At 36.0% G+C, this 18,667-nt stretch overlaps 1 protein-coding gene across 5 annotated transcripts in view; it reads left to right on the top strand.

Moving 5' to 3' along the window:
* Klp68D (kinesin-like protein 68D) overlaps nt 1–18,667 on the top strand; it is a 479,354-nt gene that overhangs the window by 54,771 nt on the left and 405,916 nt on the right. For all 5 annotated transcript variants that reach the window (XM_090410558.1, XM_090410557.1, XM_090410556.1 and 2 more), the window contains exon 4: nt 8,108–8,215. In XM_090410558.1, coding sequence (XP_090266684.1) covers nt 8,108–8,215 — 108 coding nt within the window. The remainder of the gene's footprint in view (nt 1–8,107; nt 8,216–18,667) is intronic.

Here is an 18,667-nt window from a genome sequence, read left to right as displayed (position 1 = left end):
CATTATCATCATCAGGGACCTTCTCTTAAATTCATTCACACTAGATGCACTCACAACTTCAACAGGCCAGTTGTTCCACTCACTGCTCTGTGAGAGAAGGATGTAGGTCTTCACCATTTCTTAACTGCACATAAATTTAACTTCCATAGAAGCCCCCTTATCCTTTCCTCACCTTCCATATAATGAAAAATTTCATCAGTTGATAATTCATAACACCCTTTCAGAAGTTTATAGACCTTTCTTTCTGCTGTTTATAAACCGCTACAGTCCACATACTCTGTCCATTCCTGTAATCAACATTCCATAATCTCGATATCGTCTTCGTTACTCGTTGTATCCTTTCCACAGCACAGCTTCTTTATCACCTCTGAACCCAGGAAATGAAATCTGTGCACAGTTCAGGTGTGGTTATACCAAGGCCTTGTAAAGAGGTAAAACGACTTCCTTATTATTACATGTCAATGTTCATTTCAACATCATATATGGTGTTGCAATTATCCTCTTAGTTGTACAGTAAAACCCCGAAGTTACGCGGTAGGTGGGACCAACAAAAAGCGCGTAAGTCGAATTTGTATAACTCGGGGTATAATTTTGCATATAATTTATATATACAAACATACAATGGGGACCAAAGGTTTACAAAAACACCTATATTTTTTAAGAAATATAATCATAATTGTAGTTTTTCGTACATAAAAAAAAAGAAAGTTATTTTGATGTCGATGGTTTCATAAAATCTAATAGATTCATCTGACGGCATAATGTCTTTTTCTTGTCACGCAAAATTTCTTCATAGCAAGCTAATGATTTTTTTATTCCTTGCCTTGTGGCTACAATTCGTTCCTCGTTAGAATCTATGTCCTCCAAAATCTGTAAACCTTTCTTTTATGATTGTTCTTACTGTGGATTCCTGTAGATCGAACTTCTTTGCTAGCTCACAAATTTTCATTCCACCTTCAAAATCCTTAATAATATTGAGTTTTGTTTCTAAAGTCAATGTTTTTCTTGCTAGCTGTAGAAGAATCGGACTTGCTTCTTTTGGATGACATTATTATTTTTTATGTGATAAAATTTTTATCAAGAACATAACATTAAACAATCGCAAGGTTTGTAGACTATAAAAATCGTGTATGAATGGAGACCGCGCGAAACACGTCAGTGCTTGTTCACAGCATGTGCGACACTGGCGAATGCAGCCGGCACCTGAAAGATACGACTAGTGGTGAGGCATGAAGTGGGACGGGAATACGTACATATAAGAAACCGTGTAACTCCGGATTCGCGTAAGTCGGGGTATGACTGTATTTGTAATTTTTGCAATGTGATCTTTGAACTTCAGTTTTCTATCTACCGTAACTCCAAGATCTCAAGCCTCATGAATTTCTTGTAACATAATTCCACCAATATAATATGCCAATGGAAATCATCATGCCAAAGTGCAGAGCTTTACACTTACCAACATTGAGTTGACAACCATTATCATTTGCCCACTCTTTTACTTCATTCAAATCATTCTGTCAGCTCTGTTTATCAGTTAGCATCCCTTATTGTCCTGCCTTTCTTGGCATCATCAGCAAACATTTGAACATTTCCTTTAAGTCTTTCCCAATATCATTAATGTGTAGATTAAACAGAATCTAAGAGCTGATCTTTAGAGTTCACCAATTGTTATCTTAAGTCTGGTAGATTCACATTCACCACATACCACTTTCTGATACCTATCTTTCAGCCATTCACATATCCAAGTCAGTAGTTTATATTCCAATCCCATATTCTCCAGTTCATGCAATAACTTTTCATATGGTATTCTTTCAAATGCCTTAGTCTAATAGTATCATAGTTATAATATCATAGTTTATAATAAAGTTTTATAACATTATTATAAAATGTGATCTCCCTTTAGTAAACCCACGATGTTCTTGACACATTATAGCATGTCTGTCAACCCATTTCTGTATGCAAGATTTTTACTAACTTCTCTAAAATCTTCACATTACTCCAGAGATACTGATAGGTCAGTAGTTAGATGCATCAGATTTTGCATTGTCCTGGTCACAGCAGAACTATTATACATTATTTACATTCTTGTTGGATCTTTCTTGAGTTGAGACTCAAGTTATATCTCGTGCCTAGCCAATTGCCTCTGAACATTCCTTTATCACACTTGCTGATATCCCATCTGGTCCTATTGCTGAATTGATATCCAGGTTATACAACAGCTATTGCATCTTCTTTCACTTACAGCACAACAATAAAACCTTTTTGAGTTGCCTTTAGCCTGCACAGCCAGTTTTTTTTTGTGGTTACTACCCGTGAAAGGTTATTACTAAACTTATTGTATATTTGTACAGTGGGTGGGCTAAGGATTTTTTTTTTTTTCCATTTTTGTCAATTTTATATATAGATTTTTTTTGTAATTTTTTAAAATTTATTTTACATAGTCTGTCTGAAAACCCAACTCTAGAGACCAAACATGGAACTTTCTTAAGCCACTTCAGGCTTCCAATAAGCAAGGTGGTGGTCTCACACCAGGCAATGAAATTCATCTTCCATCTAAAGACAATCACAAACATTAGAACCCACAACCTGTTGGTGTTGGAGAGTGGATATGCTAACTACTCAGCCAACCAGGCTGACATTTCACATTCTTTTCACTATTGCATAAAAGTTGCTTTTCATAATCTGATTTAGCTTTCTGTATAATACTCATAACTTTTCTAGCCTGTGCTTCATATATTTCATAACTCTTCTCACTCTTATCCGCTCAATATTTCTTCCCTATCTTCTTTTTCTTATGGATCCCTTGCTTAATAGGGTTGCACATCTATTCACTCCCATTCTGTTTGTTTTTCAAGATCTAGAGACACATTTAGATATTTCCTTATCTTAAATACTTTTTCAAACTTCCTATGCATTGCTGATATCATTTTCTTTCAGTAACTGATACCATTGGAACCGAAGATGGTATTCTCCTGAGTTTTTCATAATTTTCAGCTCTGTATTTCAGCATGTAACTTATCCTAATTGGAACATCCATATGGTTGTCTACTTCCCAAGACAGTATGGTGTGATAATCTCACATTCTTAATTTAAACCACTTCTGATGCTGTAAACAAATCATTCATCATCAAATTCCTGTCATGTACCCTCAAGGAGTGTACAGGATATGATAGAACTACATGCAAAATTTACATCATTACTAACTTCCTATCTACAATTTTCCTCCAAATCAATCTGTTATCTGTCACCAACATTATCAGATCTTATATTTCTATCTTCTAAGGCACTTTTTACCATATCAATCCACCTATATCTTGGGTCTTCCTCTGGGTATTTTTCCTACCAACCTGGCAGAGAACACTTGTTTTGCTAATCTTTCCTCTCCCATTCTGTTTAAGTGAACATGATAAATTCTCCTTCATTTTTATCATGAGATTTCTCCTTTTCTCAATCAATGTTTGGATAATTTTGGTCACCCATCATCAGCGTAATTTGGCAGTGAATTTCATCATCCTCAACAGCTGAACCATCAGGTCTGTAGCATCTACTCACCATATATTTTATTGTGGTCACCTGACTTCACACATAGCATCAAACTCACTGCTTTCATTGATTACTCCCCCTGGATAGAAATCATTATTAGTAGTACCCATCTCCTCCTCTTCTGTCTTTCCTAAAATACTATATCCAATTCTAATTATTCCATCCAGGATAATCTTTGGAGCTTTAAGATCTACTCCTGGCTACTGGCTCTCAACTCTCAGTAATATAGCCCATCTCTTGCTCCGCAAGACTCAAGCCTTAAGCAAACAATGGACAAAAATAATTGGAAACAGTTCCTTGCCTATCCACCAAGACATTTCCTTCTATACTTCACAAAGACTGAAATCCAGGCACCCTGCCTGGAGGAGTGCAGTGCAAACAAACAACCAGAACTTTGACCTATGCGAGTCATGGGGAGAGTATTGGTTTCAACATACCTCCAATCTTCAAACACCTATTTCAAATCCGACATCTCGTTTGGAGGGCTTCGATCTCCCTAGACATGTATGGACCACTTTAAATCAGATCAGGACATGGGAGATGTAAGCATCTCCTGCATAAATGGAACTGGTCCGATACTCCAAACTGTGAATGCAGAAGAGGGATCCAATGCGGAAGAGGGATCCATCAATCACATTGTGCTTGAGTGCCCTATCTACTTATTTTCAGGTTCTAAAGAGGACTTTTTTAAACTGACCCCAGAATCTCTGGAGTGGATCAGGGATTTAAGGATTAAGCTCTGACTCATGATTCTTAATTTTGATGTTTTGTACTCCTTTTAATATGATTTTTACAATTGTTTTATGCTGTTTTATGTAATTTGTATATATTATTCTGAGACCTGTACATCATAAGCTAAATAAATAATTATTCCATCTGACTCTGATAGCCAGATTTTACTAATGCCAATAATCTTATGCTAAAATGTATTCAGCAAGGCAACAAACTCAACCCTTTTGTTTCTGATGGTCCTGGCATTTGTGTAGACAAAACAAGTTTCCTCCTGGGTTTTTTGTATACTTACATATATAGTCTGCTTGTCCTGGTTGAACAACTTTCTCTTCCCCCCACTGACACATTCAGAAAATCTGAATCCAAAGGAAAAATTTTCACCTATTAACCAGATTCATTCAATGACATTCATATCATTGTCACTTTTGCATACTATGACTAAACATCTCTCTCTCTCACTCATGCACACACACACACAAAATTCTGATATTTCTTCCCCAACTCTCTGCATTAGGTCTTACTCCAATTAATTTCTCCAAGCTCTTGATGCCAAATCCACTGAAGTGCAGCCAATCCCTTATATACAAATCTTTTCTACCATCAGACTCACTCCAACACATCTAAAATCTCTCGTCCATTTCTTCATCACATAAATTATATAGCATGCAATATTTGTAAAAGGATTCAACAAAAGTTTGTCTGTTATCTTTATTTGATTGTTGTCTTTTTTTCTTCTTGATTGTAATACATAATTTTATACATTTTTCATCTTGAAAAAGCATCCCATAAGAAATGCACAACTAGTAGATGAATGATATACATATTTCATATGTGGTTTATTCTGGAATACCTTCCAAAAGATATATAATCTTGATTCTGGAGAGTTTCATATAATTTTTGTCTCAGTTTGAATAGTTAATTACAATAAATTAATTAGATCAATTAATCATCATCATCATCATCATCATCATCAAATTCCTGCCATGTACCCTCAAGGGGTGTACAGGATATGACAGTACTACATGAAAAAATTACATCATTACTAACTTCCTATCTACAATTTTCCTCCAAATCAGTCTGTTACTTGTCAAGACTCCAACATTATCAGATCTTATATTTCTATCGTCTAAGGCACTTTGTACCTTATCAATCCACCTATATCTTGGTCTTCCTCTGGGTCGTTTTCCTGCCAACCTGGCAGAGAACACTTGTTTTGCTAATCTTTCCTCTCCCATTCTATTTAAGTGACCATACCATCTGAGATTAGCTCTGCTAATGCATTCCTGGATGCTGACAATGTTAAGTTCTTTCCTAATATCTTCATTTTTAATATGATATTGCCATTGATGCCATCTGTTCATGCCTCTAATCTTTCTCAGGACTCTCATATCTGCGGTCTCTAGTCTTTGGTCAAGTGTTTTACTTCTGACCCAGCTCTCAGATCCATAAGTTAAAATTGGTTTGAACACAGTCTTGTATACAGCTAATTTAGTGTTCCGACTAATTTATTTCTTATTCCATATGAATTTATTCAATTGACTTCCCACGATACCAACTTTGCTGATTCTGTTGTCTATTTCTATATTTAGTTTACCATCTTCAGTGAAAATTGTGCTTAAGTAGCTGAAATGTTTTACTTGTTCCACAGGTTCTCCATTCACAACACAGTTGACATTTTCAATGATTCTGCCTATTTTCATTGTCTTTGTCTTTTTATTGCTGACCTTCATACCATATCTATTACAACAGCTATTCAATTTAGTCAGAGAATCTTGCAGACTTGTAGCGGATTTATTTAGAAGTATAACATCATCCGCATAAAGCAAAGAGCTGACATTAACATCTCCAATTTTGATATCAGGTTTAATACCACATTCCTTCATAATGTGATCCATATAGATAATGAATAACAGAGGGGATAACGTACATCCTTGTCTCACACCAGATTTAACATTAAACCATCTTCCTGTACTTCCTTCAATTCTAACTGCTGACTTACAACTCAAATAAAGACTAAGTATTGCTTGATATAATGCCCCATTGACACCATATAATTGCAGCGTATTGAATAGCTTCTCTCTTGGCACCTTGTCATATGCCTTTTCCAAATCGACAAAACTTAAATACAGATCTTTGTTATATTCCCATGCTTTCTCGACTATTTGTCGTAAAGTGAAGATCTGATCCTGACATCCTCTATTTGGCCTGAATCCAGCTTGTTGGGGGGGGGTGGGGGGGGGGGGGGGTGGGGGGGGGGGGGGGTGGGGGGGGGGGGGGGTGGGGGGGGGGGGGGGTGGGGGGGGGGGGGGGTGGGGGGGGGGGGGGGTGGGGGGGGGGGGGGGTGGGGGGGGGGGGGGGTGGGGGGGGGGGGGGGTGGGGGGGGGGGGGGGTGGGGGGGGGGGGGGGTGGGGGGGGGGGGGGGTGGGGGGGGGGGGGGGTGGGGGGGGGGGGGGGTGGGGGGGGGGGGGGGTGGGGGGGGGGGGGGGTGGGGGGGGGGGGGGGTGGGGGGGGGGGGGGGTGGGGGGGGGGGGGGGTGGGGGGGGGGGGGGGTGGGGGGGGGGGGGGGTGGGGGGGGGGGGGGGTGGGGGGGGGGGGGGGTGGGGGGGGGGGGGGGTGGGGGGGGGGGGGGGTGGGGGGGGGGGGGGGTGGGGGGGGGGGGGGGTGGGGGGGGGGGGGGGTGGGGGGGGGGGGGGGTGGGGGGGGGGGGGGGTGGGGGGGGGGATAGAGTAGAATGAATAAAACTACTAAGGTTCATCCTTTTTTTTTTAAATGTATTTTCTCATTATAAATGGTACATTAATTGTTAACATATCCTTATGGTTCATATAGTGATGCATCTTAAGAGTATATTTCTTGAAGGAAAGAATGTTAAAGTGTTCATCTTGGCACTGAAAATTTATAGAAAAAAGATGAATATCTTTTTCTATAAATGATATTCAAGTGTGATATGAAAGTGACTCATGAAGGTTTGCAGTTGAAGACAAATCTTTGTCATGAGTCACTTTGTCATATCGCACCATTTTCCTCACAAGGTTTAAATTAGCCTGATAGTTGTGTAAAACTGTTGGTTCTCCTCAGAGACAAAGCAGAAATCCTTTAACATAAAGGGCCCTTCACTGATTATGATTTATACACTGATCAAAAGTTAAGAAAAATATATGGTTTCTCATTGTAAACATTTCTGCCTAATTACAACAGCTGAAACCAAATGTCACATCAAAGACAACAAAAGTTAATTAAAATGGCTAATTAAGAGCTTGGGTATTTCATTTAGCTCTTGATCACTCTCAAAACTTAGTTTATAAGCCAAACATAGCAAATGTAAAATAATGAATATATATTACTTTTACTTTTTTTGAACTTAAAAATGTGTGATGCAATTGTTATTTTGATATCCATCATATTCAATCTAGATATCATGTTGAGGGTTTAATGGAATATTTACTAGGAAGAGATTCAAACTGATTTTAATGCTTCCACTATTTTGTCTCAGTCACTGAGACATCTTCATGGATTACAAATAACTTGTAACACACACCCAAATACAACACAATACTAAGTGAAACATGTGGGTGACTATAAAGTCCTATCTAGGTGGTGTGCCCTCTATGGGCATTTGTAGGTGCCTCCACTAAACCTCCAACACGATGTCCTTACAGCACTTAATCCTCAACACATGGATTCAATCCAGATATGATTGAAAATAAAATATAGGTGAGAATGAAACCAATGCATTTTTAATGTAGGATTATATTGTGCATATTAAATTTCAACAGATGTACATAGAGCATTATTAGTATTTTCCTAACACCTTATTTTTCTTTCTTACAAGAGTGGTTAATGTTTATCCTGAACGAGGTGTGGTTGAAGTCAGTAATCCGAAGAATCTTAATGATGAGCCACCAAAGCAGTTTACATTTGATGCAGTTTATGACTGCAAGTAAGCATTTTTTTCCCTTATGGTTTGTTTGTTTATTTAATGCTACTGATAATTTCAATAGAAGAAACAAGAGGTCTAACAGTAACACTGTTATAATAAATGCCTTTTAATGAAAATTATATTTCAGGTATATTTCACCAACTTCTAAATAGCTTGTGCTGTAGTTAAACATATTAGATAGTTATATCTAATTAGTTAAGCTGTTTAAAAATCATGCACGTGTGTGTGTGTGTGTGTGTGTGTGTGTGTGTGTGTGTGTGTGTGTGTGTGTGTGTGTGTGTGTGTGTGTGTGTGTACATGCTCACATACACAGGGCTCCAGAAATCCACTCCCTCACTCGCCACAGACAAGTAAACAGAGACAGGTGACGAGTGAATTTTTGGCCTCATTCTAAATGCATTCAAATATATTTTTTATATATATAATTTTAATATAATATTAAATAATATTAAGTATATATGTAAGTTTTAAGCTTAAATGTATCCACATATAGATGACATGTGATAGACAATCTATTAAGAATAATAATGGTACTTTTCTCACAGTATAATTTCATTAACAAAATAAACTGGTCATTATAAGCATAAAAATTAAAATTGGCACAATCTAATTGAATACTATAGTAGATCTATGCATGTTATTCTTCCAACAACTTTACTCCCTTAAGTTGGTGTATAATTGTAATATGGTATTGTCCTAAGCTTATTTTCACGGCTCCCAGCATGAATTAGTTTAGTATAATGAAATGTATGAAAATTGTACTTAGCACATTCTTTTATAATACCTGTTATTTAAAAAATAGTTATCTCGCAAAGACTTTGACTTTGCAAGATAACTTTGCAATTTTTTGCAAGATAATTGTCACATGAGTGCACTGAAAAAAGTGAGTCTGGCTCCACATAGAGTACTATCTGTTTTCTTAAATTTTATTATTGTTTATGGATAATTTATATAAATTTACCCGTCATTATGAACAATAACTGAAAGAAAACACAAGCTAAATTGTGATGAGCTATGTTGTGTCACACATTTTAAATCCACCTCAAACAGAAGCCTTTTCTGTTGTATAATTTACGCATAATGTATATTGAGAATTAAAGAATGTATTACTTTGTTTTGTCAACCTAACATTTATTTTTTACATCACCTATAACAATATTGATATAAAGTAGATTGATAGCGTTGGTGAGTAAACTCTTTCTGGCTAGTAGATTTAAGTTGAATTTCTGGAGCCCTGTGTGTGTGTGTGTGTGTGTGTGTGTGTGTGTGTGTGTGTGTGTGTGTGTGTGTGTGTGTGTGTGTGTGTGTGTGTGTGTTGATGGATTGAAAATACAATCTCTTGAGAGAGTTACTAATTTTAGGAGAGAATTCAAAAGAATGGTGATAATAGAAAGCATTTGATTGATCCTTATTTTTGCAAAATTTCTTTCTTCATTATTTTTCAAATTACCTTCATACAAATTTTTTTCATGTTCAAGTTAGTTTTTAGAATTTCCAAAACTAACCTTTTATTCAGTTTAGGGAGCTTATCTGCTGTGCTGGTTGATACTTAATTCCTGTGTTATTATTGTAACTAAATTGCTTATTATTTTCACCAGACATCTTGCCATTTTTTCATAATTATTATTGGAATCTGTTTGGATGTCTAGACATTTGTCTTTATCCTTGGAAGAAACATTTCACTCCTCCCAAACAAAAATTGAGGTTGCCTCCACAGACTTTGCAGTGTGTGTTTTTTGTAAATCATTTTTTTTGTGTATTAAAAAACTATTTTTAAATAGTTTTTTTGTGTGTAAATAATTCGGCTTCAATTCAAATTATTTTTGTAATTGGAATGTGGAAAATAAAAATAATTATTGGAATAGAATGAGAGAACTAAATGAAGATAAGAAAGAAAAATTATAATTAAGATTAGGCTCAACAAAAGAAAAATAGTATCTATCATTGTTAATGGTGACAAAGGACAGATATTTAATTTAGTTCATAAAATTAATATCATGACAAGACATCCCCCAGGAGTCAGAGGCCTCATTGTAGAAAGCAACTCTTCACCACACTTCATGATCCACATTCTGCACAATCCACCATCACTGCACTACACTACTCCACACTACCAGCCACTATGTAATATTTTCATCTGTTAAATGCGTATGTTCTCAGGCATATGTACTTATTCTGCATGATGAAAAATCAGTTTCAAGTAGAGAAAAAACCAGCTGGAATGATTAAAAGATATAAATAAATCAAAGTTTAATTAGTGAGCTTGTGACCTTAGATACCACAAACTTGGAAGACATGGAAGACCAACAGATCTGCTTTGTTGAATGTGCAGGTTTTCAAACAATTTTTAGATGGTTTCCTGGCACTCTGACTTGACAGGATTGAAGATGAAGTTCATATCTTACTCATAGTGAAGCACACACACACACACACACACACACACACACACACACACACACACACACACACACACACACACACTGGCAGTTCTTTGCTATTCATCCCGGTAAAACTGCTTTCTAGTTTGTTGTTTAGATGACTGAAATCCTTGAACTCATTACAACTGGGTAATACTTGTTTTTGAATTTAAATATTTTTTTTTTATGAGCTCTTGTTCCACTTTAGAGGAATGGCTGCAGCTGTAATGGAGGAAATTAACTTTACCTCCTCTGAGTAGTGACATCTGGATTCTTGACATTACAGATAAGTGCGCAAGCAGCACCCAAGCATTCTTTAGAACTCAGACCATTTGCGATAATGGTGCTGTTTGATAGAAGCTATTCTAGAGTTGAAATGTTTTAGGATACGCTCAAGCAGCAGAAGATATTTACTATTATTAAAGAATTTCTATCTGTAAGCCATCTTTTAAAATTAACCTTGTCATTCCAGTGTACAGAAACATCCCTAGTGAACTGCTCCAATAAGTAAGCCTGTATGTACCTTCAAGAAGTATACAAGCTTGTTTTACAGTATTCATGATTAAGTTTACATTATTACTAATCTCCTGTCAACAGCTTTCCTCCAAATGAGTCTATTACTTATCAGCACTTCAGTATTGTCATATCTTACATCTCTAACTTCTAAGGCACTTCAGAATGAAACAGTCCACCTATATCCTGGTATTCCTCTGGGATTTTTCTTGCCATCTCGGCATCAAACCCCTGTGTTTTGCTAACCTTTCTTTTCCCATATTGATTAAATAGTCATTCCATGTTAGGTTAGCTCCTCACACATTCTTGAATGCTAAGCTCCTTACTACCATATTCTTTTTTAATATGATTCTACCATTAATTCCATCTGTTCATTTTCCTAATTTTTCTCACCTCATATTTGTTGTCTGTATTCTTGGACCAACTGCTTTTTTTCTAATCCAACTCTTAGATCCATAAGCTAAAATTTGGTTTGAGCGCTGTCATGTATTCTGTTAGTTTAGTGATTTCATATAAATTTATTAATCTGGCTCCCCATCATACAAGCTTTGCTTTTTCTGTATTTATATTCATATTCAGTTTGTCATTTTACTAAACTGAAGAGCTGTGCCTAAATATCTGATACATTTTACTTGTTCTATATGTGTCCATTAAGAATATGGTAAAGTTTTCTGTTTCTGCCTTTCATAGTTTTAGTTTCTTTATTGCTGATTTTCATGCCAAATTTGTTACTTTTATTCAATTTAATTAGAAAATTATGGAGACCTTCACTGGATGTATGCGGAGAAGTACATCATTTGCATAAAGCAAAGAGCTAACTCTGGTATCTCCAATTCTAATATTAGGTTTAATGCCACTTTCTTTCAGGATGCAATCCATACATACAGGGTAGCCATAATTAAAGAGTAGGTGTTCAGAGCCCTTTATTAAAAAATGTATTGAATGAAATTCAATCAGACTTGGTGAAAGTACACTCTGGGACATGTGATTTTTATTTACAGAAGATAAAAAAAATAGTACAACATTCTGTCACCAGGGAACATTTGGCACTAGAATCATTTGATATTTGCATAATCTCACTGTTTCTACTGATGAGTTGGTGGATACAGGGAAGACCAAAATGGATTTGCATCATTCTGATAAGATCAAAGTGCTATGGATCCCACTTTATTGGAATGTATGTTGCTATTCAAGCTTTACTATCAACTACGTGGTAATGCTAATGCTGCCCTCAAGAATTCTGGCATTTGAAGAATAGAGGAAATAACAAATACAGAAACAAATCTTAGAAAAATGATTTTACAATCTGAAAATAGCAGATCTTTAGCAGTGAGGCCAAAACATAGGTGCAAACGGATTATTCCTCAACAAGTTGATGAAGTTGCAACTACCATCGTGAAACACAGAATGAATAATGCAGAAGGGCCAGCAGTGCTCGGGCAATATCAAGTCAACTGGACATGCCATACTCAACTGTGTGGAAACTCTTGCATCAACTGCTGAGGATTATCATCTACAAGATCTCCGATACCCAAGCTTTGCTTCATTGTGATGCAGAAACTTGACTGCAGTTTGTACTGACATTCTTAGTTCGAATGGAGGTGGAAGATCTTGTGGAATGACAAGACACATTTTTCTCTGAATGGTAGTGTTAACTCACACACACACACACTCATTGTTTATTATCAGTTTATACTTTTTCAAAGAACTTCGCCTGACAGGACCAGTGACTTGTACCTTCTCTGCTGTTAGGTATTGAGAAATGCTGTGCAACTTTGTTGTTCTACATGGTTACACTGTATGTTGAATAAGAGTGTCAAAAGTGTACACCCTTGTCTTACACTTGATTTTATATCTAACCATCTTCCTCTATTTCCTTCAATTCTAACTGCTGACTTGCAACTTAAATATAGACTACGTATTGCTCTGCATAATGTTCCATTTACCCCATATTATTTGTAGCATACTGAAAATCTGAAAGCACACCCCAAAATCTGAAATTAAATCTGAAAGCACACCACAACTCAACATCACCAGAGTTAAAGATCGGTACTAACAACATAAGAAGCCTGAATGGCAAAGAAATGGAGGTAGCTGAAGAATTAGATAAGTACCAGATCGACATAATAGGGGTGACTGAAACAAAAAAAGACAAAAAGTGGTGAGATCTTTCTGAGCAAAAAATACAAAATGTTATATTCAGGAAATGACAATCAAGGAAATGAAGGCGTAGCCATAGTATTCAACACAAAATACGAGGCTTGAATGGCAGGCAGTCTCAAATAGAGTGATGTGGGCAAATATGAGAATGGGGAACTGGACAATGAGACTTATTTGTGCCTATGGTCCCACAGAAAGTTCTACTAAGGCAGAAGTGGAGGAATTTTTTGATGCTTTAGAAAAAGCAACTGACACAATGAAAAAGGAAAAGTTGTCCTTGTTGGGATCTGAATAGCAGAGTAGGAAATGATTGTCAGACATACAAAAATATTTTGGGAAAATTTGGAGAAAAGAGCAAAGCTAATAATAATGGCAAATACCTGTTGGATTTCTGCTCAAGACATGGACTGGTTATTACTAACACCATGTTCCAACATAAAAATGTGCACAAATTCACATGGAGAGAAGAGGCTAGGAATAAGAAAAGTCTCATTGACTATGTTATTGTTGATAGTGATGTTTTCTCCCTGGTGCAGGACACCAGAGTGTACAGAGGATTTGAAATTGGAAGTGATCACTATTTAGTCTTGAGCAGGATAAAATTGAATTTCATATTGAAAAGAATAACATGTAAGAAAGTTTTAAAGCGAATAAAAGTTGAGCAGCTCTCAGATGTGAACTGTAGACTAAAATACAGAAATATTATTGAAAAGAAAATGAAGAGTTTAAGAACAGGAATCAAACCTTGGAGATTCAGTGGCAAACTCTGAAGGAAACATTGATTGATTCTTCCAGAGAGGCATATGGTGAGGTTGTCTGCAAGGATAGAAAAATCAGAACTCCGTGGTGGACACAGGAAGTTAAAGAGGCAGTGAAGGAAAAGAAGAAAGCATATCAAAAGTTTTCCTGGCAAATAAATCAGCTTTTGCTCTTAGAGAATACAGAGATGAATGTAAGAAAGCGAAACACTGTGTAAAACTAGCTAAACAAAAGTCATGGGAGGACTTTGGCAAGAACATAGAAATTAAATATCAAGAAGGTTGCAAAATATTCTGGAGGTTGTTGAAGAAGCTTAGAAATGGAGGATAGAGTGCTGTAAAAGGAGTTAGAGATGACAAAGGTGACATGAAAAGAGGAGAAAAAGATATCCTTAAAGTATAGAGTAATTACTTTGAAAAATTGCTAAATGAAACAAGCAGTGATAGCACAGTGGTAAAAAACACTCAACAGGCATACAGTCAGGAATATATATCCATACTTGAAGTAGAAAAAGCCATCAAAGGCTTGAAATGTGGAAAGGCAGCAGGAGTAGATGATATTCGACCAGAAATGCTGAAGTATAGTGGTATAAATAAAAGTCTTACAGTGGCGGCACTGCATAGTTCAGAAGGTCTGGACAGAGGGACGAATTCCTGATGATTGGAGTAGAGCTCTAATAGTACCCATATATAAAAAGGGAAATAAAACTGAATGTGAGAATTACAGAGGTATTTCCCTACTGAGTGTTCCTGGCAAGATCTATGCAAGTATACTTGAGAAAAGATTGAGAAGAATTGTGGAAGAAAAGCTTGGTGAAGAACAAGCTGGGTTCAGGCCAAATAGAGGCTGTCAGGATCAGATCTTCACTTTACGACAAATAGTTGAGAAAGTATGGGAATATAATAAAGATCTGTATTTAAGTTTTGTCGATCTGGAAAAGGCATATGACAAGGTGCCAAGAGAGAAGCTATTCAATATGCTACAGTTATATAGTGTCAATGTGGCATTATATCAAGCAATACTTAGTCTTTATTTGAGTTGTAAATCAGCAGTTAGGATTGAAGGAAGTACAGGAAGATGGTTTAGTGTTAAATCTGGTGTGAGACAAGGATGTACATTATCACTTCTGTTATTCATTATCTATATGGATCACATTATGAAAGAAAAGGGTATTAAACATGATATCAAAATTGGAGATGTTAATGTCAGCTCTTTGCTTTATGTGGATGATGTTATACTTCTAAATAAATCCGCTACAAGTTTGCAAGATTCCTGACTAAATTGAATAACTGTTGTAATAGATATGGTATGAAGGTTAGCATTAAAAAGACAAAGACAATGAAAATAGGTAGAATTGTTGAAAATGTCAACTGTGTTGTGAACGGGGAACCTGTGGAAAAAGTAAAACATTTCAGTTATTTAGGCAAGATTTTTACTGAAGATGGTAAATTAAATATAGAAATAGACAACAGAATCAAGAAAGGTGGTATGGTAGGCAGTCAATTGAATAAATTCATATGGAATAAGAGAGAAATTAGTCGGAACCCTAAATTAGCTGTATACAAGACAGTGTTCAAACCAGTTTTAATTTATGGATCTGAGAGCTGGGAAGTAAAACACTTGACCAAAGACTAGAGACTGCAGATATGAGAGTCCTGAGAAAGATTAGAGGCGTGAACAGATGGCATCAATGGCAATATCATATTAAAAACAAGGATATTAGGAAATATCCAGGAATGCGTTAGCAGAGCTAATCTCAGATGGTGTGGGCTCTTAAACAGAATGGGAGAGGAAAGATTAGCAAAACAAGTGTTCTCTGCCAGGTTGGCAGGAAAACGACCCAGAGGAAGACCAAGATATAGGTGGATTGATACGGTACAAAGTGTCTTAGACGATAGAAATATAAGATCTGATAATGTTGGAGTCTTGACAAGTAACAGACTGATTTGGAGGAAAATTGTAGATAGGAAGTTAGTAATGATGTACATTTTTCATGTAGTACTATCATATCCTGTACACCCCTTGAAGGTATACATGTCAGGAATTGGATGATGATATTTGTAGATTTTTGGAAATCTCTTCTCTGGGCACCTTTTTGTGTCCCTTTTTCCATATCTTACATACAGATCTTTGTTATATTCCTGTGATTTCTGAAGTATATGTTGTAAAGTGAAAATCTGATGTTGACAACCTCTATTTGGCCTGAACCTAGGTTGTTTTTCTCCAATTTCTCTTCACACAATTTTTGTTAGTCTCTTCTCAAGTATGCTTGCATTAATCTTACCTGGAACATGCAGAACAGTAATTTTTTTTTGTTTACAATATAATACAAAGTTTATTATTCTCATCATATATAAATGATATTTATAAATTTACAAGTCTAGTATTACTATCTTATTTTCTGTTCATTTTTACATTTATTTTTGGCTGATTATTTTGTTTGGAAAATAAAAATATTTTCCTTATATATACAAATAGATTAAATACATTATCAGATAGTTTATAAAAATGTTTAAAATAAGTTAGTGAGTTTTTACAATTTTTTTTTTTTTTTTTTTGTGTAACCAAGGGATACTGGTTACTAGAAAATTAAATTAGTCAATATAGTCACTGCAAAATCCAGTGACTGTATCTATGAAGGCTCACAGAATATGTTATATACTTGTTATATTAGAAGAATCATAATTGGACACGATATGTAAGTTATAGTGATCTCTTATGTGTCTGGACAATTCATTGCAAGAAAATTCATCGCGGAGACTATTCATTGCATGAAAATTAATCATGGGAAAATTAATTGCATTAAAATTCTTCACGGTGAAAAAAAAAAATTCCCATATATGAAAAAAAAAAAGAAATATTTTATATATTATTAATATTTCGATTATATTTAGCTTTCTGAAATTTTTTGATCTGGATAGTTATTAATATTCTTTCTTACTACAGGCTCTGTAGATGGAATTAGAATAGTTATTAGGGAGAATAAAATATTTAAAAATGGTTAAGGAGAAAGGGCACAATATCAAGAATATTTACTCTTCTAACCATTCACTGTTCTGTGCATTTAGACACCCATCCAGGTGTGATTTTTTTTATCCGAACTAATACAGAAGGTGGCATGCTTCAGTTATTGAATACACGTGTATTTTGAAAACTACTCCACTTTTCTGCGTATGAAAGATATGTTGTATGCTGTTATCGCTTACAGAGCTAGTTTAAGATCATATGTGCACTTTAGAGTAATTATATTAAAGAAAATGATAATAAAATTACGTAAATCCTATCATTCATCATTATGTAAATCAGCATAAGCTAAATTGCCGTCTGTGGATGCAATACTAGTATTTACCTTTTCCTCCAATACTAGTATTTTATGACACTAAGAAATTTTAAATTTTATATTATTATTCTTATTATTATTATTAAGAGAGACTTCCAGGGAGTCGGAGACTCATCAAGGGAGGCCACTTACTACACACACACCAGCTATCATACTTATTCTTGAATTCATTCACACTACTTGCACTCGCAACATCCAAAGGTAATCCATTCCAATCACGCACCACCCTCGAGAAAATAATCTAGCCCTCACACCCTTCTTGGCAGCCTTCATTTTCAGCCTCCAAGGATGTCCTCTCATCCTTTCTCCACCCTCCATAAATTGAAAAATTCCATCAATTGAAATCCTGTATGACCCTTTTAGAAGTTTGTAAGTCTCAATCATATCATTCCTCTTTCTCCTGTTTGCTAGTGTCTGCAGTCTACAAATTCTCAATCTGTCTTTATGATCAGTATTCCACAATCCTGATATCATTTTTAACACTCTCCTTTGTACTCTCTCTAATATATCAGAATCACAACGGAAACCAAGAGACCAGAGCGGCACATAATAATCCAAGTGAGGTCTTATCAAGGCCTTGTAAAGGGGCAAAATAACATCCTTATCTTTACATGTGAATGTTCGTTTCAGCATTGCAATTATCTTTTGAGTTGTATTTGCAATCTTTACCACATGGCCCCTGAACTTCAACTTCCTATCTATTAACACTCCTATCCTCATCAGTTTCTGCTAGCCTAATCCCATCAATATAATACGACGTTGGCTATCTAATCATGTTAAAGTGAATGACTTTACATTTACTGACATTGAACTGACACCCGTTTTCCCATGCCCACAATTCCAGCCTATTCAAATTCTGCAAAGACTGCATATCAGCAGCATTCCTGATTACCTTACATATCTTTGCATCATCAGTAAATAGCTGTATGTCGCTTGTCAAATCCTTCTCAATATCATTAATGTACAGATTGAATAACAGTGGACCAAGCACTGATCCTTGTGGTACATGACTTGTTACCTTAAACCTTGCAGACTCAGATCCACCATATACCATTTTCTGATATCTGTCAGTCAGCCATCCTCTTATCCATGTTAATATTGTATAACCCAAACCTATTTTCTCCAATTTATGCAACAGTCTACCATGCTGTATTCTGTCAAAAGCCTTAGTAAAATCCAAAAAGTATCATGGTGTATCCATTCCCCTTGTCTGGTTCAATGGTAACATTGGTATAGAATGTGAGCAAGTTGCTAAAACATGAC

Source organism: Typopeltis vanoorti, chromosome 20, assembly GCF_054136105.1.
Source record: "Typopeltis vanoorti isolate ZY-2024b chromosome 20, IOZ_Tvanoo_1.0, whole genome shotgun sequence".
Lineage (NCBI taxonomy): Eukaryota > Metazoa > Arthropoda > Arachnida > Uropygi > Thelyphonidae > Typopeltis > Typopeltis vanoorti.
This window is presented reverse-complemented; position numbering and strand designations above follow the sequence as displayed.